Genomic DNA, 24,077 nt, shown 5'->3' on the forward strand with positions numbered 1-24,077 from the left:
ATCAGCGACGTTTCTATCATCAGGATGGAGAAGCTGCAGGAACAAACAGTCTGGGATCATTAGCTGCACAAAGGCACCAAAATCAGGGTTAATGTGAGTGGAGCTGATATGAAAAAGATCGTGAAGAATAATCAGATGTAATTCATTTAAAAAAAACTGTGGCTTAAATAGAGCAATCAACAGCATGCCCCATGCATACAATGTTATCAGCTACCTCCCCCAGGGATGGACAAACAGAGCTCAAACTCTGGGAGAGAACCGAGAAAAACTCAGAAAACTGAACAGTTGGAGGACTGATTTGAAGTTGGCTGTTTGGACAGATCCAGCAACAATCCATGGCCTTGATTTTTCCAAGTCTGATGAAACCAGATTATAACAGTTCTATCCCAGACAAAAAGGTTCATTTCCAGTTTCTGAAGAGTAAACTTGCTACTATACAACATTAGAAACAGAGTAATAATTTAGTCCAGGTTTGACTGGTCCATTTAAAGTCATCTTGTCTCAATCTAAGGTGGCTTTAATGGTAAAAGATCATGAAACTGTTTTTTAAAAGTGTTTTTTAGAGGTGAGCAGAAGTCGGACCAGTCAGAGACAGTTAAATGCTGTCCAAACTCCTTAAAAAAAAACACTGAATTAACCCTTTATTTAGCACCAAATCATAAAATGGGACAGCAAGCTAAACCACACACAGCACCAAACAGTGAGCCAACATCTCCACCAGTCTGGATCAGGAGCTGCTCAGGAGCTTTCTGCAGCTCATTACTTCTGGCAGGGATAATAGTTACATCCAAAAGCAACAGTTTATGTTTGTGCTGTAAAATCATACCAGACTGAGACCTGGTCCCTGCAAATGCTTCTAATTTCCTTCAAGATGTCTTTTACAAAATGAAAAAAAATAAATACAATCTCCAACAAAGTTCTTGTTACCCTGAAGTTCAACCTCATGTCTGGACTTTTAAAGTCCTTCAACCTTTGCTTCTAGGTTTTTTCAGCATAGAAACAAAGTCACAATAAATGGATTTGTAAATGATGGTGAAACAACCACAAGTCCAAACCAGCAAGAAAATACTGGGAGTTAGCATTTTTTAAGAGGGAACGGCACAAAACCTCAAAAATGTGTTGAAACCATTTTTAGGTGTAGAGAAAACAGGTGTGTTTTAGGTAAATGGAAAATTTGCTGTTGTTTTCCAGGAAGCATCGTCTCAGCCACGAGACAGGAACGTGTTTAGTGACGAAACCACTCGAATTGGTGAGTCAGATTCTACTGAAGTCTTTTCTGGTCATTTAACAGCTAATTGGAGTTTTTAAGTGGAATTAATTTCAGTTTTAATTATCAAAGTAATTTTAATCAGCATAATGTTGAAATTCATTGAAGTTCAGTTTTATAATAAAACATCATTGCAAATATAATTTGCTCCTAAAGGAGGAAGGAGGAATATTTTTTCATCTGATGAATGAATGAATAAAGTGCTGTTCTCTTATTGGTCAGATTTTGTCCTGGTGTGGGAGGAGCCTCGAGGTGACAATGAGGACAGCTCAGGTGTTAGCTCTACCCATATGAAGTGGAGGGAGCAGTTTCTGAGCAGACTGAGAGAAGAAGGCCTGCTGCAGGAGCAGGTAAGCAAAACAAACACACCTGAGAGTGAAGTCAAACACATGTCACATGACATCAGGAGGAAATACTCACCTGGTTTACCTGAGTGAAGAGCTGAAGAGTGAAACTCTGAGCTAAAGTCGACATGTGAGTGAAACCTGCTGCGTCTAATTGGCTGAGAGCAGCGAAACATGATACCTGAAAGCAAAAAGGACCAAAGAGTGTTTGAAGGGAAGGGAGGAGTCCAGGAACAGAAAGACAGGCATGTAGGTCCTGTGGCAAGCCCAAATCATGATGCCTCCACCACTGTGCTTGACAGTTGGTGTGCTCTGTTTCCTGCTGTGCATCATGGCCAAACATCTCCCTCTCCGTATCATCTGCCCTGTGTGTCCAGAATAGATTCTGTAGGGCTGGTGGGTTCAGCATTACTCTGATGGTTCCGTCCTTTTCTCCACAGAGGGAGGTCTGCCAGGCAAAGAAGAGGATCTGCTTCGTCCTCCTCAGTGCTACGTGGAGCGTCCTCTGTTACTATGCCGAGGAGATAAGCCTCAGAGTCCCCCTGCAAGTAAGACCCTCATCCTAAGGAGCTCTCCTGCCACTAATGGGCGTCCTCTCAGCATGTCCTCTGTCCTCCCACAGGTGGTCACGGCTCCGATCATTAACTGGTCTGAACAGTTCCTGTCCAAGCTGTCCCTCCCTAACCCCCTGTCTCAGGAAGTCCCCAACCAGCCACCTGACTACTACACCTGTCAGTTCAGGACCAATAAGCTGGAGAGGTTCTCACTCTTTGTTCTCCTTCATCTGCAGCTTCCCAGCTGAGGATCAGGCTCATACTGCTGCAGTTTCAGCTGTTTTCTGTCTGCAGGTTCCTGGGAAGTGAAGACAAGGAGATGTTCTTTAAGACCACCCAGAGACACCAGGTGGTGAGTTCAGGCACCGTATGACATCTTAATTAATCATCTGCATTTGCAAACACTTCCTTGTTTAACTATGAAGAAAAGCAGAGTGTGATCAGTTTTGTTTGGAACTACAAACAGAATAACTTGGTCCATTGTCACAGGTTTTGTCTCGGAGAGAGAAGCTGTCTCAGCTGGTTATTTCTCTGATACTACCTTTCTTACCTGAGGTTTACAGTTTGTTTTGTGGAGAACAGCTTCTTTAAGTCAGATTTGAATAATAAGTTGTTCTACTGAATGATCTTTAGCCAAGCCAACTTTATTTATAAGCACTTTAAAAACAGCATAACTGATCAAAGTGCTGAACAGATATCTAATATCAGCATTAAAAATCCAAAAACAACCTAAAAGATGTTATAAAGCAACTCAAAACAAGTCAAATGAACTTTCTCATGCTGGACCAAAAAACAATAAGTGAAGAGGTCTGTCTGATGGGCAGACACAAGGTCCAGTGTTCCCCGGTTCCGGTGTCACCCCAGATACACACTGCAAAAAATTAAAAGGGTCCTTCACCAAAGGTTTGTTAGGACAATATGTTAAAAGCACCAACAATAATAACTGTCATGTTTGGTCATTATTTCAGCTAAAAGTTCAGAAGAATCATTTAAAAACATTTTGTGATGTTTGGGTGATCGGTAAATTACTGCCCACATTGTTGGTTTCCATTAGAAGACATTCAAGGCTGAAGAAAGATGATGAGAGAGGATGTTGCTTACATGTGATCCCATCCTTAAAAACAGTCGCTCTTCCTTCTCCTCATCCCGACATTCATGGGGAGTTAAAATAGCCGCAATCTAGTGGCAACGATTCAGAAAACACACTAGTCTCAACAGCATTCATCCATGTCTCCATCAAGCAGAGAAAATCCAAACCTCTTGAGGTGAAGAAGTCTTTGAGGATGAAGACTTGTTACTCCTTGACCTGGCGTTGACCAGTCCAAACCTGACAGGAGCTGGCCCAACTGAAGCACTGACAGTCCGAGGATCTTTACGGAGAGTTCCCAGGATTCCCAGGTTCACCCCACGCTGCCGTGGATGAGGAGAATGAGAGCCGTAGATCCAGAGTAGTATCATGCACCAACATTAAGCTGCTATTGTAAATGTTAACATGAACATCAGAAACAGAGTTCTCCATGATAGACCGCGGGTCACACACACCAGCACCATCATTCTAGGCCAGGGGTCCCCAACTAAAATAGCAGGAGGTCCACTACCTCCATCATCCAAACACTTTGGGGTCCGAACATTTTAAATAAACTGACAAAAATATTTTCTTTTTTCTTCATTTTTATTCATCAATAGAGTTTTTGTTTTTTAACTACTGATCAGTTATTCATCTGCCCAGAAATCCTCTGCTGAACAGAAAAGTGCAATCCAATATAAGCACCAATATTAAATGCTTTGAATGACTCAGTCAAGCTGGGTCAGTACATCTTGGTAGAACAGTTCTGCTCTCATTGTGCTTGTGGCAGACAGGACTATTTGCTGAACCTTTTCCTTACATTGTTGTCCTTCTTTTCTGCCACAGCTTCCAGGCACCCTGTGATCATTTCCCAGGCAGTGAAAGGCTTGTTGTGTTGTCCTATAATCCACGGTACTCACAGTGAGTTCACCGTTGAGCTGTAAGAGACGTGTTATCAGCCGTGTAGCTCGCTCATATTATCCCATTTATTCTCCTTGTCCTACCGTCAGACCCAGGCTGATAGCTTTGGTTGAAGTTCTTATGTTTGGTTTCATAATGTCTCTTTAGATTTCCACTCTTTATAAGTCCAACTGGATCAGAACATATAAGGCAGGCTGGCCTTACACCCTAAAGAAGTTTAAATGAAAGCGTTTGCTTCGGTCCATTTATCTTTAAATGTTTGATTTTCATAATCCACTTATGACCAAGCCGTCTTCTTTTACTCACCAAGTCATTGTACTGACAGCAAGCGTGAGCTCCCTTGCTAGTAACTTAACAGCTATTAACAGTAACATTAACACTGCACTGACGCTGGAGGCCCCACCAGCTGGCTTCAAGTGAATGTAGCTGGCCCACATAGCTGCCCGTTGTGCCTGTTTAAAAGTCAGACGCAGCAGCTGACAGGAATAAAATGTCTATATCTACTTGTGGTCCGGACAAAATGCTCTCTGGGTCCAGATTTGGACCGGAGTCCGGGGTTTGAAGACCCCTATTCTATGCCATACTTTTACCACTCTCTGTAAGAAAGGGAGAAAGCTGTTGTGTTTTGTATCACTATATGCAGATGATATTCAGCTGTACCCATCATTCCTACTAGATGACATTATGACCTCAATGTTTTAGGTTAAACTATCCACCAAATGACTAAAACTATAAATATAAAGTTATATAAAAAAAACAAGCAGTACGTTTAAGAACCACCTAGCCTGGCAGTAACAATGATTAACCTTTAAATCAGCTCCATTTCATTCCTTTACAGTGGTTTAGGATTGGAGGATGGATGGATGGAGGAATGGATGAATGGATGGATGAATGGATGGATGAATAGATGGATGAATGGATGGATGAATGGATGGATGAATAGATGGATGGATGCATGGATGGATGGATGGATGGATGGATGGATGGATGCATGGATGAATAGATGAATGGATGGATGCATGGATGGATGGATGGATGAATAGATGCATGGATGAATAAATGGATGGATGGATGAATGGATAGATGCATGGATGGATGCATGGATGGATGGATGGATGGATGGATGGATGGATGAATAGATGCATGGATGAATGAATGGATGGATGGATGCATGGATGAATAGATGAATGGATGGATGCATGGATGGATGGATGGATGGATGGATGGATGAATAGATGCATGGATGAATAAATGGATGGATGGATGAATGGATAGATGCATGGATGGATGCATGGATGGATGGATGGATGAATGGATGGATGGATGGATTCCAATAATATAAAATCCTTTAGTCAAATCCAGTTACATATTGTCCAGTTTAATCCTTAAAGAAAAGAAAATGCTAAGGGATTAAAGGCATCAACACCATGACATCATCAACATCTGTTGAAAGATGTTGATGATGTCATGACCAAAGCCTCTGTGTTTTTTTTTTTTTTTAAGAATTCAGACTAAAAGTCACCGTCAGAACAGGAAGAAACCGAGATGACAATAAAAGCTGTTGCAGGTCCAACGCCTAGGACCACTGCTGTCGTCACACTGCAGCTGCAGATGTCTGTGGTTGGGTTTTCTCTGCAGTATTTGCTGTTTTATTCCCTTAGAGCATTTTGGGACAGTTCTGTTTGATGATTATCTGTAAATCTCAGAGATGAAATCATTCAGACCATGCAGGAGGCATGTGTGTTCATTAGATGAACCTCGCAGACATCCAACACCGACAGCTCTGACTGCTTGGATGTTTTCTTTAGTATGTTTTCCTTATTATTCAGATTTTCTAATGTTGATCAGATTCCTCAATGTTCATCAGCCTGGTTCTTTCCAACCCAAATCTGGTTCGCTCATGTTCTTCAGCAAAGCTGCATCTTTCACTCTTTTTATGATTTTCAGTATTTGAACAGTGTCAGTCAGAGAGCGATCAGTCCAGTGACATCCAGATTATACAGTCATGTCTCTAAATTATTCATCATGCAATCAATCAGATCATCAGAGACTCATAGGGTAGACTGGACTGAACGACTGACAGGGATTTAGACCAACTCAGTCATTCAGTCTATGATCTGGTTGCCATAGCAACGCACAACAATGTAAAATAGTGGAGGGTGGGGTCTCCTTCTGTGGTTTCACTGTTAAACTGGTGGATAAAATCACCAACGATGGTGATTTGTCCAAATTATTTGAGTGCTTTTATTCTCAATGACCTACTGTTATCCAGTTTTAATCAACTCAGAAACACAATCATTATTTTCCATGTTTAATCGTTAAAAAAAAAACTAATATTCGAAAATATTAACTTACTTTGTATTTTAAGATTCCATCAGTTCTGCAGAAAAGTTCTGCAGACTTTTTAAATTCTGACAAGTAAAAACCAGTAGATTATGTTCCAGCTGCAAAAGCTTAATAAAACTGATCACTCAGGTCAGATCAGATTCTGATGTTCAGCAGAGCTTTGGGAAACTGGACTCTATGAACTGGTTCCAGTTTCATCAGTGCCTCAGGAACCCTCCTCAGATCCAGGATGTCTCCGTCAACAGACGGATGCTGCAGGCGGCGACACCTTCTGCAAACACAGACCGAGTCCAACACAAACAGCGTGAGCAGAAGTGGAGCAGTGGAGCTGAACATGCTGCAGAAAACCCGTTTCAGTAGAATTAGAACTATTGTCGCCAAACAGGAGAACACTCTGAGACACAATGGTTTTACTGCACAGAGAGACTGTGGACTTTATTTCTGTCTTCATAAAGTTGGGTTTTTAAGAATGAAGATGAGTGATGGGAATGTCAATAAAATTAACTCAGATTAACAAAAGCTGCAGTATTTTATCTGACATCTAGTGTAATCTGACACCTTGTATTTCACCCAGGAGGTTAAAATCCAGATTACCACTTGATTTCAGTCTGTTTGAGGCATTTAACCAATAATTCAGTATTCTGAAAGCAGAAAGATTATTATTATGAAAAAATTTTATTACGAAATTAAGACGTTTAAGACAAAAAAGAAAATGTTTTCCTGTCGCCTAAAAAAATTCAGTTTTTCAAATATATTCTAATAATAAAGGTTTTCAGTTATATATTCAGAACGTGAAAATTAACTACATGGATGAGACTGAAACACGACAGCAGCAAAGGTGTAAACAAAGAAAACATTATTAATAAAACAGCAAATCGTTGCTGGCAGACACGAACTGTCTATTTCTGAAAATGTAGCTTTTCATAAAAAGAAATAATCTACATGTGACTTAATGCTGTTTGGTCAAAGGTATGTGCTATTTTTCATACCTTTCACCAGAAATCAATGAAAGCCCAAACGGCGATCGCTAGAGTTGAGATTCACAAGAGAACCAAGATGAGTGAAAATAGATATTTTTATTTGAGAGTGACAAAAAATAAAGATTTTATATTTATATAACAGTGGATATACATTTTATATCCAGTGTTTACAGTACAATAGGATGTACCTTAACCACGATGCATCATTGGCAAAAACATGTCTGAATTTGGTAAAACATATTTTGAGTAAGATGATTAATAAATTTGATTTAAATATCCCAGGTTTTTCTAGTAAAACATTAAATATTAAATTTGTGGAGTTCCTCAGGGACATGTCCTGGAGTCCTGAAAGTTACTATTTCAACAGATTTAAATTAGTAACAGTTTGATGGAACAAAGAGATTTAAAATAAAAGGTTATCTCTGTGTCTCTGCAGCTGTATGAGATCCTGGCCAGAACTCCATATGGTTCTGTGAAGAAGGGAGAGGTGGGCATTGACCGGCTGATCAGTGAGCAGGTCTTCGCTGCTGCATACCCACTGCATGAGGTCTAAACCCTGACCTGAAGTTAGATATTCCTCTGTGTATATATACAAATTACTTAATGTCAACTCTGTTTGCAGGGGGATTTCAAGCTGCCGAACCCCCCTGTGGCCCCCCAGTCTTTAAGTCTGAGACAGATCCTGTACGCATACTGGTCAAAGTGGTCCTGCTGGAAACGCTACCAACCTCTGGACCACATAAGGGAGTATTTTGGGGAGAAGATAGCTCTTTACTTTGCATGGATCGGTAACTGCAGTCCTGTTTAAAATGTTGTAATCCAGTCCAGATATTTTTTCCCTATCTTCCTGTGATCCTTTAAAAGGGTGTTGATGAGGCTTTGGCTTCCGTGGAGAAGAGCCTTCGTCATAACCTGATACCCTGCGTGTAATTCTTGGAACTGAAGCCCTGATACAGTGACATGATTATCTGGGACTCTTCACCCCTGAAACCCTCCCTGGGACAGGCAGAGCTTTCTGTACATCCATTGCTCTCTACATAACCTGATACACAGAGGATCAGCTTATGACGAGGACTCTTATCCAAGGCACCCAAATCTTCATCAACAGTGGTCTAAACTGAGTTCACCAGTCTTTCTAAAGAACTTGAGGTTTTCACTGACTTTAAAAACTTTCTATAAGGACTTCCAGATATGCAAGCTAGCATAGAGGCTATCCAAGGTAAATCAGTAATCGGCAAGAAGAAAAGAAAATCAATATTGAAAAACTCAGGCCATCACATACAACGTACCCAGTTAAATTGGAATAATAAGACTGTCAAATACTTTGGGATTAAGATCCCCAAAACATTGGTTGATTTTTATGACATAAATTATTTGCCCATTAATGAGGAAATAAAGGAAGAAGTTAATAGATGGACTTTACTACCGATAGATCTATATAATAGAGTTAACATACAGTACAGACCAAAAGTTTGGACACACCTTCTCATTCAAAGAGTTGTCTTTATTTTCATGACTATGAATATTGTAGCTTCACACTGAAGGCATCAAAACTATGAATTAACACATGTGGAATTATATACTGAACAAAAAAGTGTGAAACAACTGAAAATATGTCTTATATTCTAAGTTCTTCAAAGTAGCCACCTTTTGCTTTGATTACTGCTCCACACACTCTTGGTATTCTGTTGATGAGTTTCAAGAGGTCGTCACCTGAAATGGTTTTCACTTCACAGGTGTGCCCTGTCAGGTTTAATAAGTGAGATTTCAAGCCTTATAAATGGGGTTGGGACCATCAGTTGTGTTGTGCAGGAGGTGGATACAGTACACAGCTGATAGTCCTACTGAATAGACTGTTATAATTTGTATTGTGGCAAGAAAAAAGCAGCTAAGTAAAGAAAAACGAGTGGCCATCATTACTTTAAGAAATGAAGGTCAGTCGGTCCGAACAATTGGGAAAACTTGGAAAGTGTCCACAAGTGCAGTCACAAAAACCATCAAGCGCTACAAAGAAACTGGCTCACATGAGGACCGCCCCAGGAAAGGAAGACCAAGAGTCACCTCTGCTGCTTACGATAAGTTCATCCGAGTCACCAGCCTCAGAAATCGCAGGTTAACAGCAGCTCAGATTAGAGAACAGGTCAATGCCACACAGAGTTCTAGCAGCAGACACATCTCTAGAACAACTGTTAAGAGGAGACTGTGTGAATCAGGCCTTCATGGTAAAATAGCTGCTAGGAAACCACTGCTGAGGACAGGCAACAAGCAGAAGAGACTTGTTTGGGCTAAAGAACACAAGGAATGGACATTAGACCAGTGGAAATCTGTGCTTTGGTCTGATGAGTCCAAGTTTGAGATCTTTGGTTCCAACCACCGTGTCTTTGTGCGGCGCAGAAGAGGTGAACGGATGGACTCTACATGCCAGGTTCCCACCGTGAAGCATGGAGGAGGAGGTGTGATGGTGTGGGGGTGCTTTGCTGGTGACACTGTTGGGGATTTATTCAAAATTGAAGGCATACTGAACCAGCATGGCTACCACAGCATCTAAGCATCTCTGAGAACTCCTTCAAGACTGTTGGAAAACCATTTCAGGTGACGACCTCTTGAAGCTCATCAACAGAATATAAAGAGTGTGAGGAGCAGTAATCAAAGCAAAAGGTGGCTACTTTGAAGAACCTAGAATATAAGACATATTTTCAGTTGTTTCACACTTTTTTGTTCAGTATATAATTCCACATGTTAATTAATAGTTTTGATGCCTTCAGTGTGAAGCTACAATATTCATAGTCATGAAAATAAAGAAAACTCTTTGAATGAGAAGGTGTGTCCAAACTTTTGGTCTGTACTGTAGTTAGGATGAATATTCATTCACTTACTCTTTTTTTTCAGTCAATACCTGCAGAAATACCAGTAAAATAATTTACAATATGGAGCAGAATGCTTTCAGCATTTATATGGAAGGGTCAGAAGCCCAAAGTCAGAAGCATAACATACAACTCTCTAAGGAGAAAGCTGGGCTTTCCCTTCCAGACTTATTTTAAAGCTGCACAACTTAGATATTTATACTACCGCTGCAACCCAAGACATGTCTCAGTTTGATATGCCACTGCAAACAATAACTGGAGATAATAAATTGTATTTAGAAGAGAAAAAAACTTGACTGTTGGACAAGAAAACTCCAAAATATTTGGTTTAAATAACGTGAAGTTAGGAAACCAGATTAAACAGTTATGGTGGCTTGCATATGACAGAGACTTCGCTGCAGCCCAGCATGATGATCGTTTCATACAGTGGTCAGCCCAGTATTCGGACATATAGTTTAGTTTCAGAGGCAGGAGAATTATTGGAAAAGCAAGATTTCTTCTGATTTTTCCAAGTTAGATCCTACTTTAACAGCAACATGAAACTTAGGCATGTAAGCACTAATGACCTAACTACCTTTCTAAATGATGCATTCAAATCTGAGGTGACAACAAAACTCATTGACAATATATACTCATACCTACAAACATTTAAGGGCCATTCAACAAACTACATGAAAACATGAAAATGAAATGGGAAAAAGAAGCAAATATTATGAAATCAGAGGAACATTGGCTTAACATCTGCAGAACACAACTCGAGACATCTAGTTCAGGTTATAGGAGGGAATTCACGTGGAAAAATCTGGTTTGATTTTATTTCTCCAATAATTAAACAAAAGCAGAGGGGTCAATCTAAGTATGGTTATTGCTTTAACGTCTTCTGGGGTTGTCCTGATATTCAACCATATTGGAGATGTAGAAGTTGTAGAAGTGATTACACATGTGGTACGTTTTGAACTGAAATCAGTACTATCTGCTTAGGAAATATTAAGATATCTATTTCCTACAGCAACCGATAATTAATATTTTGCTGGCAGCTGGTTAAAAAGCTGTTACCAGGAGGTGGTTAATGACAGAACCTCTGGTGAAAAAAGAACGGATAGAATTAGTAAAGGAAATATATAGCTTTGAGAACTTAACATTTTCCTTGAGCCTTAAAATGGAGCAGTTTAAGAAATAAACTCCATAAACTCCATCCTTCTGCCAAAGACACACTTTGGCAGAAGGATGGAGACGGGCTATTCTCTTTACAATGAATAGGACACCAGGATTGAGGTTAGCAATCCTTCATCCGAATGAAGCACAAGACTTCTGGAACAAATTTCTTTGGGAAATGGGAAAATTATATTTAACATAAGTGCAGTATGATAGAGAACGTGTAATATCTGAAACTAGATGTTAAGGTGGAAAGACACACTTTGGCAGAAGGATGGAGTAGAAGGGTATTTGGTGGATGTCCCACTCCTTTCTTGGAAATGATCTCATGACGCATGAGATTTAGAAAACACCCCATTGCATCATTTAACGGACATTGTAGATACATTTTGAGGGGATAACTCTTTGAAGACGGGTTTTATCTTTTTGGGGAATGTATTCCTATTACTCAGACGTCGAAGACACCTTGATTTCTTCAGACCTACCTGGAGATTTTGTTTCTGATTTGCCAGATGTTGAACCCAGCTGCTTTTAAATGCCATGTATTGTAATTCCTTTTCTATTTTGTTTCTGCGCTTTTTCCTGGTTTTTCTTTTTGTATGGTTGAAAGTTTCACTTACAAATCTGTATAAAAATCAAGTATAAAAATCTTTTCAATAAGAGTTCCTCAGGGATGAGTCCTGGAATCCCTAATTTGGCTGTTTTCCCACCCAGGTTCAGTCCAGCTCCTGAACCTGACCATTGGCATGTGTGCAGTGTGGTCTTTAGTAATCTAATAAAACTGGAAGTGGATAACTGCACCCCTTTAAAAGATGTTAGCTATTTCTCTCCTTGGAAGGCAGATTTACAGAAATGAGAGTTTAGGACTTTAGCCTTAACCCTACCTTGTCCAGTGGTAACTCAGTGGGTGTCTGCAGGTTTCTATACTGGCTGGTTGCTACCAGCATCTCTGATTGGGACTCTGATCTTTCTGGTGGGATTTTGGCTTGTGGCCACTGACGTTCCAGCGTAAGAACAAATTTCACATTTATTCTTCACACTTTTTGTGATAATCCCAGTTTCTGTGCAGCTTAAATTGTCTGTGATAAAAATGATGAACTGCACAAGCGAATGCCTGGAGAGTTTCTACTGAAGAAGTTCTCTGTAACCACAGGAAGGAGTTGTGCGAAAGTGGAGGTGCTTTCATCATGTGTCCTCTCTGTAACATCTGCTCCTCCTGGAACTACTCCAGCATCTGCATCACCTATAAGGTACCTGTCAACCAGTTCATCTCTGGCTCGGCCTAAACCAGCCTAACCAGACCTAACCAGTCAAGGGGTCAGTTATTTGCTATCGACCAATTATCTGCTGTAGTTCAGTTCATTTGGATCTCATGACTGCATTAAATACTTACCTCCTGCTGGTTTTTGCTATTAAAAAGCATTGAATTCAATTCAGAATATCACTGGGAAATATCTGAATATTCTGCAGGATTATAAAACATTTTGATTTGTAGGAGTTTGATGACTACACCCTGTGGTGTCTTCTGTACGGAGTATTCTGGAAGTATAGAGTGCCACTTGTACTCCAGCCAGTTACCTGCTGGAGTCTGGTTGGTCTAGATCTATGAAGCTAGATCTTGCGACTGCAGTTATTACTGTTAAATAATTTTCTTTTTGTTGCTTATAGACAAACTATGAAACTACAGTTTAGCTCTGGGAATGATGGTAGCTGATTTATATTATTTAAATCTTATTCACATAAAATAATCTTTAAAAAAAACTTGATGTCCACTTGCAGGTGAAATTCTCCACAATGATTTGTCCAGTCTGGCTTGCTGTAGTTCACTTCCAGGGTGCAGGAGAACATTACATAAAATCTGGCACAAAGCAGATCACACTTTGCAGGATCTGCTGCTCACTCCTTGGTGCTAAATACCACAGACCCATTTGGAGATGTAGATAAGCCCATTCCTGAGTGGAGCAGAGCCTTCATAGAACCATGTGGTAGTTCCTCTATTCATTATAGCGCAATAGTTAGGTAAGAAAGGAGCACATAAATCTTAGGTAGAATTCATGAGGCAATAGATCCAATTTCCACTCCAGAACTTTATTTGATAATTTCATGTGTCTAAGGCAGCGTTCTGTTTCCATCCTTCATGTTGAATCAAACTCTCTTATTTCTCATCATTTCCACTTTTCGTACCTTAGCCCTGCCTCCGAATGCCTTCAGTGTGTCCTTTATGTCTCTGCAGGCGGGTCTCCTGTTTGACAATGGTGGAACAGTGTTTTTCAGCGTCTTCATGTCTTTGTGGGCTGTTACCTTCCTGGAGTACTGGAAGAGAACGTGTTCGGCTCTTTCCCACCGCTGGGACTGCCATGACTTCCAGGACATTGAGGTGAGATGCCATGATGCCTGTCTCTAAAACAGTACCACTTTCTGAAAGTGTGTGTAAGTCATTTCCTTCCCTGAACAGGAGCGTCCTCGTCCAGAGTTCACAGCCATGGCACCGATGACCATGAGGAACCCGGTCACTGGGGCGGAGGAACCTTACTTTCCTGAGACGAAACGGTTTAACAGAACTGTGACTGGATGCATGGTCATCATCATCATGGTAAGCCTCCTGATCATCAATGTAATTCAATTGTTTACCTTTATTATCCTCAAATGTCAATCCTCATTTGATTATCTTCATTAATACCAAACAGAGGTGAGAACAAGAGGTTGAAGTTGACTATTATGTGTGCAGGTTGCTGTGGTGCTGATGTTTCTCATTGGCATTATTTTGTACCGTACAATCCTCAGCATCATCATTTACAAGTCAGTTACCACTGACAGCTTCTTCAGCTCCTCTGTGAGTAAAAAATACACACCCTTGCAATGGAGATGTTCCTGCAAATGTTTGAATGTTTGGAGAATCTGTACAGAAAGTATAGACTCTCAAGGATGCTGCCTTGAGGGACACCATACGTTCCTGATGTTACGGTCCTGGTAAGGTGTCTCTGTTTGAGTTTGAATTGATTTCTGCTTTCAGGCGGGGAGGATAGCCAGCCTTTCAGGATCAGTGTTGAACCTGATTGTCATCCTCATGTTGTCCAGAGTTTACATCACGCTGGCCCACATCCTTACTCGCTGGGGTGAGTCTCTGTTCTCATGTCACACTCAGTTTGACAAACAGACTTTATTGCATTCTTCAGTTTAAAGAATGCAGTAAAACCAAAACGAGTGAAAAAGCTGTTTTAATGTTTAGTGATCAGTGCACAAATACAGTCAATGGGTCCTACCAAGCTAAATAAAGAAGCTGTGAGTGAATAACTAGGTCATCCCTTTCTGCTTCAGCAAGATCTAATCTGATCAAATGAATTTATTAACTGATTATTATCAGTATGAAAACCTCTATAAAAGCATAACCTTTGTCAGTGTGCTGCTCTGGAGAATGCAGGATTGTTTTATCCCAATGCTAAGTTGGAAAGGCATCAGCAAAGACATTAGAGAAGCAATCATTGCTGTTCATCAATCTGGAAAGGGTTATAAGGTCATTTCCAAACTATCTGAACCCCACCATTCTACAGAGACATTCCCAAGAGGAAAACAATTCAGACAGCTTCCAATCTTCCCTGGAGTGGACATCCCAGCAGATTCAGCCCAAGGTCAGAGTGTGAAGCTCAGAGAAATTACGAAAGACCTCCAGAGCTCCATCTCAGACTCTACAGGCCTCAGTTAGCAGATTAGATGCTAAAGGTAAAGTGTTAAAAGAGACGGGCTATTCTCTTTACAATGAATAGGACACCAGGATTGAGGTTAGCAATCCTTCATCCGAATGAAGCACAAGACTTCTGGAACAAATTTCTTTGGACAGGTGAGACCAAAGTACTCGTACTCGTCGTCTTCCGCTTTATCCGGGACCGGGTCGCGGGGGCGGCAGACTCAGCAGAGACGCCCAGACGTCCCTCTCCCCAGACACGAGAGACATATTCCCTCCAGCGTGTCCTGGGCCGTCCCCTGGGCCTCCTCCCGGTGGGACATGCCTGGAACACCTCCCAAGGAAGGCGTCCAGGAGGCATCCGGTATAGATGCCCGAGCCACCTCAACTGGCTCCTCTCGATGTGGAGGATCAGCGGCTCTACTCCAAGCTCCTCCCGGATGGCCGAGCTCCTCCTCCTGTCTCTAAGGGAGTGCCCGGCCACCCTACGGAGGAAGCTCATTTCAGCCGCTTGTATCCGGGATCTCGTTGTTTCGGTCATGACCCAAAGTTCATGGCCATAAGTGAGGGTAGGAACGTAGACCGACCGGTAAATCGAGAGCTTTGCTTTTCGGCTCAGCTCTCTCTTCACCACAACGGACCGGCACAGCGCCCCCATTACTGCGGCAGCCGCACCGATCCATCTGTCAATCTCCCGCTCCATTCTTCCCTCACTCGTGAACAAGACCCCGAGATACTTAAACTCCTCCACTTGAGGCAGGAATTCCCCTCCAACCTGAAGAGAACAAGCCACCCTTTTCCGGTCGAGAACCATGGCCTCGGACTTGGAGGAGCTGATCTTCATCCCAGCTGCATCACACTCGGCTGCGAACCGCCCCAGTGCATGCTGTAGGTCTTGGCTAGAGGGGGCCAGCAGGACTACGTCATCTGCAAAAAGAAGAGACGAAATCCTCTGGTCCCCAAACCAAACCCCCTATGGCCCTTGGCTGCGTCTAGAAATCCTGTCCATAAACGTTCTGAACAGGACCGGTGACAAAGGGCAGCCCTGCCGGAGTCCAACATGCACCAGGAACAAGTCTGACTTAGTGCCGGCATTGCGGACCAAACTCCTGCTCCACTTGTACAGAGACCGGATGGCCACTAATAAAGGACCCCTGACTCCATACTCCTGGAGCACCCCCCACAGGGCATCACGAGGGACACAGTCAAATGCTTTCTCCATGTCCACAAAACACATGTAGACCGGTTGGGCAAACTCCCATGAACCCTCGAGTACCCTGTAGAGGGTATAGAGCTGGTTCAGTGTTCCACAACCAGGACAAAAACCACACTGGTCCTCCTGAAGCCGAGGTTAGACTATCGGCCGGACTCTCCACTCGGGCAACAGCATCGACAATAGATGCGGAGAACATGGTCCACTCGGATTATATGTCTCCAAAATTCCCTGGAATCTGGTCAAAGCTCTCGCGGAGGTGAGAGTTGAATAAATCCCTGGCCAAGGGCTCCGCCAGACGTTCCCAGCAGACCCTCACTATGCGCCTGGGCCTCCCAAGTCTGTCCGGCTTTCTCTTCTTCCAGCGGATCCAACTCACCACCAGGTGGTGATCAGTGGACAGCTCAGCCCCTCTCTTCACCCGAGTGTCCAAAACATGCGGCCAAAGGTCTGATGATACAACAACAAAGTCGATCATTGACTTCCTGCCTAGGGTGTCCTGGTGCCAAGTGCATTGATGGACACCTTTATGGTGTTCATTATGGACAATCCGTGACTAGCACAGAAGTTCAATAACAAAACACCACTTGGATTCAGATCAGGGAGGCCATTCCTCCCGATCACACCTCTCCAGGTGTCACTGTCATTTCCCACGTGGGCGTTGAAGTCCCCCAGCGGAATAATGGAGTCCCCGGGAGGGGCACTATCCAGCAACCCTGACAGGGACGCCAAGAAGGCCGGGTACTCTGCACTACCGCTCGGCCCGTAGGCTGAAACGACAGTAAGAGACCTGTCCCCGACCCGAAGGCGCAGGGATGCGACCCTCTCATCCACCGGGGTAAACCCCAACACGAGACGGGTGAGCTGGGGGGCAACAAGGAAACCCACCCCAGCCCGCCACCTCTCCCCGTGGGCCACCCCAGAGTAGAAGAGAGTCCAGCCCCTCTCAAGGAGATGGGTTCCAGAGCCCAAGCTGTGCGTGGAGGTGAATCCCGACTATTTCTAGTCGATATCTCTCCACCTCCCGCACAAGCTCAGACTCCTTCCCCCCCAGCGAGGTGACATTTCACGTCCCTAGAGCCAGCCTAAGCATCCGGGGATCAGGCCTTCAAGGTCTCCACCTTCGTCCGCCGCCCAATACTCTTTGCACCAGTCCCTCATGGTTCGCCCCACAGGTGGTGGGCCCACTGGGGGATGGCCTCGCGTCTCTCGTTCGGGCTTGGCCCGGCCGGGTCCCGCGAGGAGCAACCCGGCCACCAGGCGCTCTCCGACGAGTCCCGACCCCAGGCCTGGCTCCAGGGTGGGACCCCAGCTCCACCATGCCGGGCGACGTCACGTGCCTCGATTTCGTAGTCGTCATGAGGGGTTCTTGAACCGCTCTTTGTCTAACCCTTCCCCTAGAGCCTGTTTGCCATGGGAGACCCTACCAGGGGCATTTAAGCCCCAGACAACATAGCCTCTAGGATCATTCGAGCACTCAAACCCCTCCACCACGTTAAGGTGGCAGTTCAACATTTCTACCAAAGTAGAGATGTTTAACTATAACGTAGTGCTCCAAACATGGAGCACTACGTTATAGCAGAACAACATCTCACATCAAGCATGGTGGTGAGAGTTAATGAGATGGGCTTGTTTTACAGCTTCATGACCTGGGCACCTTGCAGTTATTCAGTGGACCATGAACTCCTCTGTGTACCAAAGTATTCTAGAGTCAAATGTGAGCCCATCGGTCCAACAAGCTTTGTCCAAACTGGGTCATCAACAGAACAATGATCCCAAAAACAGCAGCCGATTTACAGCAGAATGGCTGAAAAAGAAACAAATCAATGGGCTGCAATGGCCTAGTCAAAGTCCAGATGTCAGCCTTAATGAAATGTTGTGGTGGGAGGCTCACAGATATGTTCACAATCAAGTATCTGTAAACCTCACCGAGCGCAAGCAACGACGGAAAGAAGAGTGGGTCCAAATCTCCACAACAATATCTGAGTCGGAACCACTGCAGGGAGTTCCTGCTGCTGGCTCTGCAGTTGTTTGGTTTCATCTGGTAATAAACATCTCATCATCTTTATGCACTACTGTTTCTGTGTGTTTTTTTTTTTTGCCCATCAGAGATGCATCCCACTCAAACCAAATATGAAGACATGTTCATCCTCAAAGTTTTCATCTTTCAGTTTGTGAACTTCTACTCATCTCCAGTTTACATCACCTTCTTCAAAGGCAGGTAAGAGCTGCTCCAGTCTGACGGACCTCCAACCTTTTTCACTCCTACCTCACTGAGTTTTTGCGTGTTTCTTCTTTTTTATTTCACACTCATTGGCAAGTCTTCTCATCATAAGGTTGTTTTATCTTCTCCAAAGACTCTGCTTGTCTTCATCCTAATGAGTTTGTTTGTTTGTGTTTCTTCAGGTTCGTTGGTTATCCTGGAAACTACAAAACCTTATTTGGAGTTCGCAATGAAGATGTGAGTTCGTCTCTCCGGGTCTGTCATCATTAGAGGTTATAAACAAAAGAAATATTTCCTTAATCAGAAAATTATTTTTCAAGAAGCCAAGAGTCAATGTCAGGTTGGGGGTTGAGTTTGCCTCAAGCGCAAATGTTTAAACATCTTCAGGCCTTGTTTGTGAGTGATGGTAAAATGGAGCAGGAGACAGATAGATGGATCAGAACTTTGTCTGCAGTAATGAGGGAGTTTCTCATGTCTATGGAGATGAAGAAGGACCTGAGCTCAGGAGCGCCGTCATCATGAGGGGAGCTTAGAGTAGAGGTGCTACTCCTCTACACTGAAGGGAGTCAGCTTAGGTGGTTAATGTGATCAGGACACGCCCTTGGGGCCCTAAATTTGATTTTCCAAGCACATCTCACTAGAGAAAGACTTTTCCAGTCTTGCTGGAAAAGGTGATGTCTGGCTTTGCCTCCTGGACATATTGGACGTGCTGATGGTGCAGCGTGAATCATGTGGACATTGGATCTACCGGGTTTTATGGCTAATTGGGTTATAGGACAGCAGCTGCTTTAAATATAATAATAAATCCAAGATAAAGGCTCAGCGGATTGATTCTTACCAGATTTAGTTGATATAAATGAAAAAGATAAGATGATGTTCTTTTCTCCGGGTTGTGTTCCAGTGTGGAGCAGGCGGATGTCTCATTGAACTGGCTCAGGAACTCCTGGTCATCATGGTGGGAAAACAGCTGATCAACAACATCCAGGAGTTCATCTTTCCGTAAACGACACACACACACAAACACACACACAACACACCATCAATCAACATCTAACAATTCTTCTGTGTTTATAGCTGACGGCTAAAAGAGGGATTCAACTTCCATGTAGATCCCAAAACCTAGATCCAGGTTTAGCTTGACTTTGAAAAAAATGTTTAATTCCAAGGCAGGAGGAACAAACTGAACCAGTGGTACCTAAAGCAAGATCTAAATGAGAAATGAGGTTGACAGTTTTGTTCAGTGAGAAATAGTGGTGCCAAAATAAAACTAGTTGGAAGACATCAGAACAGTTCCAGAAGAAGACCAAACCCAGTGTGAGTTATCGTGTTAATGTGGAGATATGTGAGACGAGCTTGGATACATGATGGTTCTGTTGGTCATCCTGTTAGACTGATAACTACAACAGAGTTTAATCTGCAGAACAATGACAAGGGAAGTCATGGGAGCATCATTCATAACTAAGGAGTCCAAATACTGCATGTTGGGGAACACCTTAAAGATATTTTAGAAGTTCAGAACTTTTCTGAGAGAAACGTAGTGGTCCAGAACTAGCGTCAGCCTGTATCACTAAGGTTAAACAGCTTGTGCAGACCCAGAGGTCCCTCGGTAGGCACCATTCAGGTATTGGACTTGATTTTAACAGACATTAGGAGCCAGAACAGTCCAATTAGAATAGGAGGGACATGAGGAACAGCAAATGATCTGCCAGGTTCTGAATCAACTGTTGGACTCTCACTGAAAGAACCAGGGCCTGTACCAAGAGCACTAAGGCTGTCTCTGATAGACATGTTAAGACTGCAGCTTCATCTGGTAGAGGTACAGTTGTGTATCTAAGTGAACAGGAGTTTCTGAATATAAGGGGCCAATCACTGCTCCTTGGGGAACCTGTTTGAAGACAGGAAGGGATTAAGGAACTTCTATTGAGGCTACAGATTACAAAATGTGTTTTTATAATTTCCCAAATGAAATCCTGCTAAGAAGTCTCATGAAATATGGGTTATTGATAAGGTCTGCAGCTTTAAGACATTTTAAATTCCAAGAATGGGCACACTTACTCCAATAGAGGAGAATCTAGTTTCCAAAGCCTCCCCTTGAAAACCTTAAAGATACTCTGTGCTAACCAGGGTCATAAGGAGTTTCTCACGACTGACAACAGCTTTAGTCTAGACTGATGCAAAGACAGGTCGACTATTCTGTATGTAATTCCAAATGAAGCAGAAGACTTCTTGTTTTGGCAGGAAGGCAAAGTCATGGTGGCAGAAGAAGAAAATGCATCCCCAACTGAAGGAGAAGAAGGACACAGCAGGAGAGGAGTCTCAGACTGAGGAGGACGCTTCACCCTGGGAGGCAGATTACCAGCTCCTGGTCTGTGAGGGACTCTTCAGTGAATATCTGGAGATGGGTAACCAAAGCTTCAAATGTAAAAATAGTCTCCATGACATTGTGTTTTATCTAAAACCCGTCGTTGCCCTTCTCAGTTCTTCAGTTTGGTTTCATCACCATCTTTGTGGCAGCATGTCCTCTTGCTCCACTCTTCGCTCTCATCAACAACTGGGTGGAGATCCGTTTGGACGCTCAGAAGTTCGTGACAGAATACCGCCGCCCGGTGGTGGAGCGAGCTCAGGATATTGGGATCTGGTTTCCCATCCTGCAGTTCATCACACACACGGCCGTCCTCAGCAATGTAAGTTTTCAATCTCAGCTTGACCTCATCCTCACCAGGTGCAGCATTCCTGAGGGAGAAAAAATGACCTGAACTTTCCAAAATGTGTTTCCAGGCTTTTCTCATTGCCTTCACCTCATCCTTTGTGCCACGGCTGTACTACCGTTACACCAGAGATAACACATTGAGCGGCTTCGTTAACTTCACCCTGGCAACATCTCCACAAAGCTACTCCCAGCAGCACCACAACACCTCCTGCAGGTAATGGCTTGCTGCTCACGATCGGAGGGAAAGAAAGAGCCAAGGCATCCATCCATCCATGCATCCATCCATCCATCCATCCATCCATCCATGCATCCATCCATCCATCCATCCATCCATGCATCCATCCATCCATCCAGGTTTTGATCTTAACGTCTGTTTATATCGTCTTCTGCAGGTATCAAAGTTTCAGGGACGATAAAGGTGAATACCTGCCGGAGTACTTTCACCTCCTGGCTATACGACTCAGCTTTGTCATCATCTTTGAGGTCTGTGTCACTCACAGTCTGTTCATGTCATAAACCTCTTTGGAGAAACTTCTTGTAGTGTGAGAAATCCATCAGAGGTGTGTGAAAGAAACTGCCATTGTGTGCTTGTGTTTGATGATGAGTGTTTTACCATCTTTGTACCTCAGCATGTGGTCTTCTTCATCGGCCGACTGATTGACATGATGGTTTCTGACATTCCTGAAGAGGTGGAGATGAAGATGAAAAGAGAGCACTACATGGCTAAAGAGGCGCTGGCTGAGAATCAGGTCCAACATTTAAGACATTAAAGTCGTTCAATTTTTTTTAAGCCTGTCAGTTGGTCTTGGTCACTGTGTGTTTGGCAGAAATATTTTTACATATAGCTTGTTGTGTACTTCCAGTCTTTGGGGAGAACCATGATTCCAGATGACAAGGACATTCTGTCTAACCTGCGTCAGCGTGGATCCAGAGTCCCACAACCAGGGAGTGACTCCCATCCTCTAGCTCTGAAGGAAATTCCAGAAGAAACAGATCCAATAAGCAGCTGCTGACATTAAGTCCCCCCTGCATCAGTCCTGATTGTTTTGGGACAGGTTGATACAGATGTTCTTCAACCTGTAGAATAGGGGTTTCTTCTGGATCTTCTGGATGTTTGATAGACTTGTATAAGAAAATCCAGCTTTTCAACATGTCATAGAACTGTGTGCCAATGCAAAAGTTGCATCTTCCCACTCTTGTCTTCTGACACTCATCATGAGCTTCCACATCTGGACTCAGAAACCTATAAGATGTTGTTAATTTAACAGCCCCAAATAGTAATTCTTCTCAGAAACGTGACCTACCAAGAGCTGAAAGCCTCTTAAGACTTTAGAAGAACTACCTCTAACAGAGCAGGGCTTTAAGTAGAAGCACAGAAAAGGAAAATGTGGTTCTGAAAAACCACATTTTCAAGGTGTTCCAAGTCGTTTATTCTGCTGTTACACTGAACTAAGGCGTATTTAAAGGTGTTTATTATATTTTAAAATATTTTGGCCATAATATTTGAGACGTTTTTGTTTTTGCACTATAACAGTCATAACGGTCATTAACCTCTAAAAAAGCTCTCATACTGAGTTATGATGTTAATGTTGAAATATTACAGTTTTATTATCTAACCATGAAAATGAAATGGCACATGATCGATGGTCATGTGACCAATCATACACCACCACAACATCAGTATACACCTCGTGACTTCAGCACCACTCCAAATACATCCATCTCTACTCTGGTGTTAAGGAAGCCTTTACTTTGGATGAACACCTAATCCAGCTGATGTGGTGTAGACACCAACAGATGTGTCAATGAGGCATTCTCTGTCTCCTGACCTTTACCCTCTGTTCTGACAGGCTGTCGGATGGTTCACTGGAGGAGGAGGAGGCTCCTTGTTCAGGGCTCGCTACAGCAAATAAGTATACCTTAACTTGTTAAGCCCATGGAGGTATTAGAGCAATTTCCACTCTAATTACATAAATAAATCAAGTATAGCTCAACAGTTATAAGGTCTACATGCAAACTTTTGGTACTTGTGTAAAGCTAAGACATGCAAGAATATTTTCAGGTGGAAGCACTTAATAACTTTGGCAATCGCGTGATAAAACTTTGACTTTACAGCAGAACTTATGCCCCATAGTGTCCATTCTAGACACATCAGCTCTTTGCAAACTAAACCATTTACATCCCCTCACAGGCATTTTGAATTTAGGCTTAGGTTATGAATGTTTAGGTGTTGGTCATTTGTTGATCTTTTCCTTATCAAATTAACTAATAATTACTGAAACTAGTCTGCATGTGGACTAAATTATGTCCACTCCCTCTGGCTGCTGAACTATTTGTCAGTGAAGGTAGATTTTTGGAAACATTTATAGTTTTACTCATGTAAAGGCTAATTGTCAATATCGTCTGCAAAATTCTGAATGTTACATGTGAATAAATTTATTTACATTTTTTCTTAGGAGGTTAACAGGCAGTTACTAATGCTTAATCAATAAAAGAAACAAAATGTGAAATTATTAATTTTTTGTTCCAATAAAGAAACCAATGATTATTAGGCTTTAAACTTGTTTCATTTTCACTCACATAATTCACAATACATCAGATTAATTTAAAATAACCTGTACATATAGGTCCAAGATTTTGTGAAGCCATCTGAAGGACCAGTACACAAGGGCAATGGTCTACCACATAAGGCAAGATCTCCATGAAGACGTCCAGCAAAAAACAGCTCGGTGTGATATGCAGGTAAGCAAA

General features: G+C 42.7%; 1 protein-coding gene across 2 annotated transcripts in view; it reads left to right on the forward strand.

Moving 5' to 3' along the window:
• The window catches only part of ano7 (anoctamin 7), a 28,521-nt gene extending 4,647 nt beyond the window's left edge, over nucleotides 1-23,874 (forward strand). For both annotated transcript variants that reach the window (XM_047392629.1, XM_047392630.1), the window contains 22 exons: nucleotides 1,192-1,249; nucleotides 1,490-1,617; nucleotides 2,052-2,159; nucleotides 2,234-2,370; nucleotides 2,460-2,517; nucleotides 7,915-8,025; nucleotides 8,101-8,266; nucleotides 12,415-12,505; nucleotides 12,651-12,747; nucleotides 13,731-13,874; nucleotides 13,953-14,090; nucleotides 14,226-14,330; nucleotides 14,511-14,613; nucleotides 18,502-18,613; nucleotides 18,799-18,853; nucleotides 19,518-19,615; nucleotides 20,855-21,018; nucleotides 21,095-21,300; nucleotides 21,395-21,540; nucleotides 21,719-21,809; nucleotides 21,956-22,075; nucleotides 22,190-23,874. In XM_047392629.1, coding sequence (XP_047248585.1) covers nucleotides 1,192-1,249; nucleotides 1,490-1,617; nucleotides 2,052-2,159; nucleotides 2,234-2,370; nucleotides 2,460-2,517; nucleotides 7,915-8,025; nucleotides 8,101-8,266; nucleotides 12,415-12,505; nucleotides 12,651-12,747; nucleotides 13,731-13,874; nucleotides 13,953-14,090; nucleotides 14,226-14,330; nucleotides 14,511-14,613; nucleotides 18,502-18,613; nucleotides 18,799-18,853; nucleotides 19,518-19,615; nucleotides 20,855-21,018; nucleotides 21,095-21,300; nucleotides 21,395-21,540; nucleotides 21,719-21,809; nucleotides 21,956-22,075; nucleotides 22,190-22,339 — 2,586 coding nt within the window. In that variant the 3' untranslated portion in view covers nucleotides 22,340-23,874. The remainder of the gene's footprint in view (nucleotides 1-1,191; nucleotides 1,250-1,489; nucleotides 1,618-2,051; nucleotides 2,160-2,233; nucleotides 2,371-2,459; nucleotides 2,518-7,914; nucleotides 8,026-8,100; nucleotides 8,267-12,414; nucleotides 12,506-12,650; nucleotides 12,748-13,730; nucleotides 13,875-13,952; nucleotides 14,091-14,225; nucleotides 14,331-14,510; nucleotides 14,614-18,501; nucleotides 18,614-18,798; nucleotides 18,854-19,517; nucleotides 19,616-20,854; nucleotides 21,019-21,094; nucleotides 21,301-21,394; nucleotides 21,541-21,718; nucleotides 21,810-21,955; nucleotides 22,076-22,189) is intronic.
• Nucleotides 23,875-24,077: the final 203 nt, after the last annotated feature.

The sequence above is a fragment of the Girardinichthys multiradiatus genome, chromosome 18 (assembly GCF_021462225.1).
Source record: "Girardinichthys multiradiatus isolate DD_20200921_A chromosome 18, DD_fGirMul_XY1, whole genome shotgun sequence".
NCBI classification, from domain to species: domain Eukaryota; kingdom Metazoa; phylum Chordata; class Actinopteri; order Cyprinodontiformes; family Goodeidae; genus Girardinichthys; species Girardinichthys multiradiatus.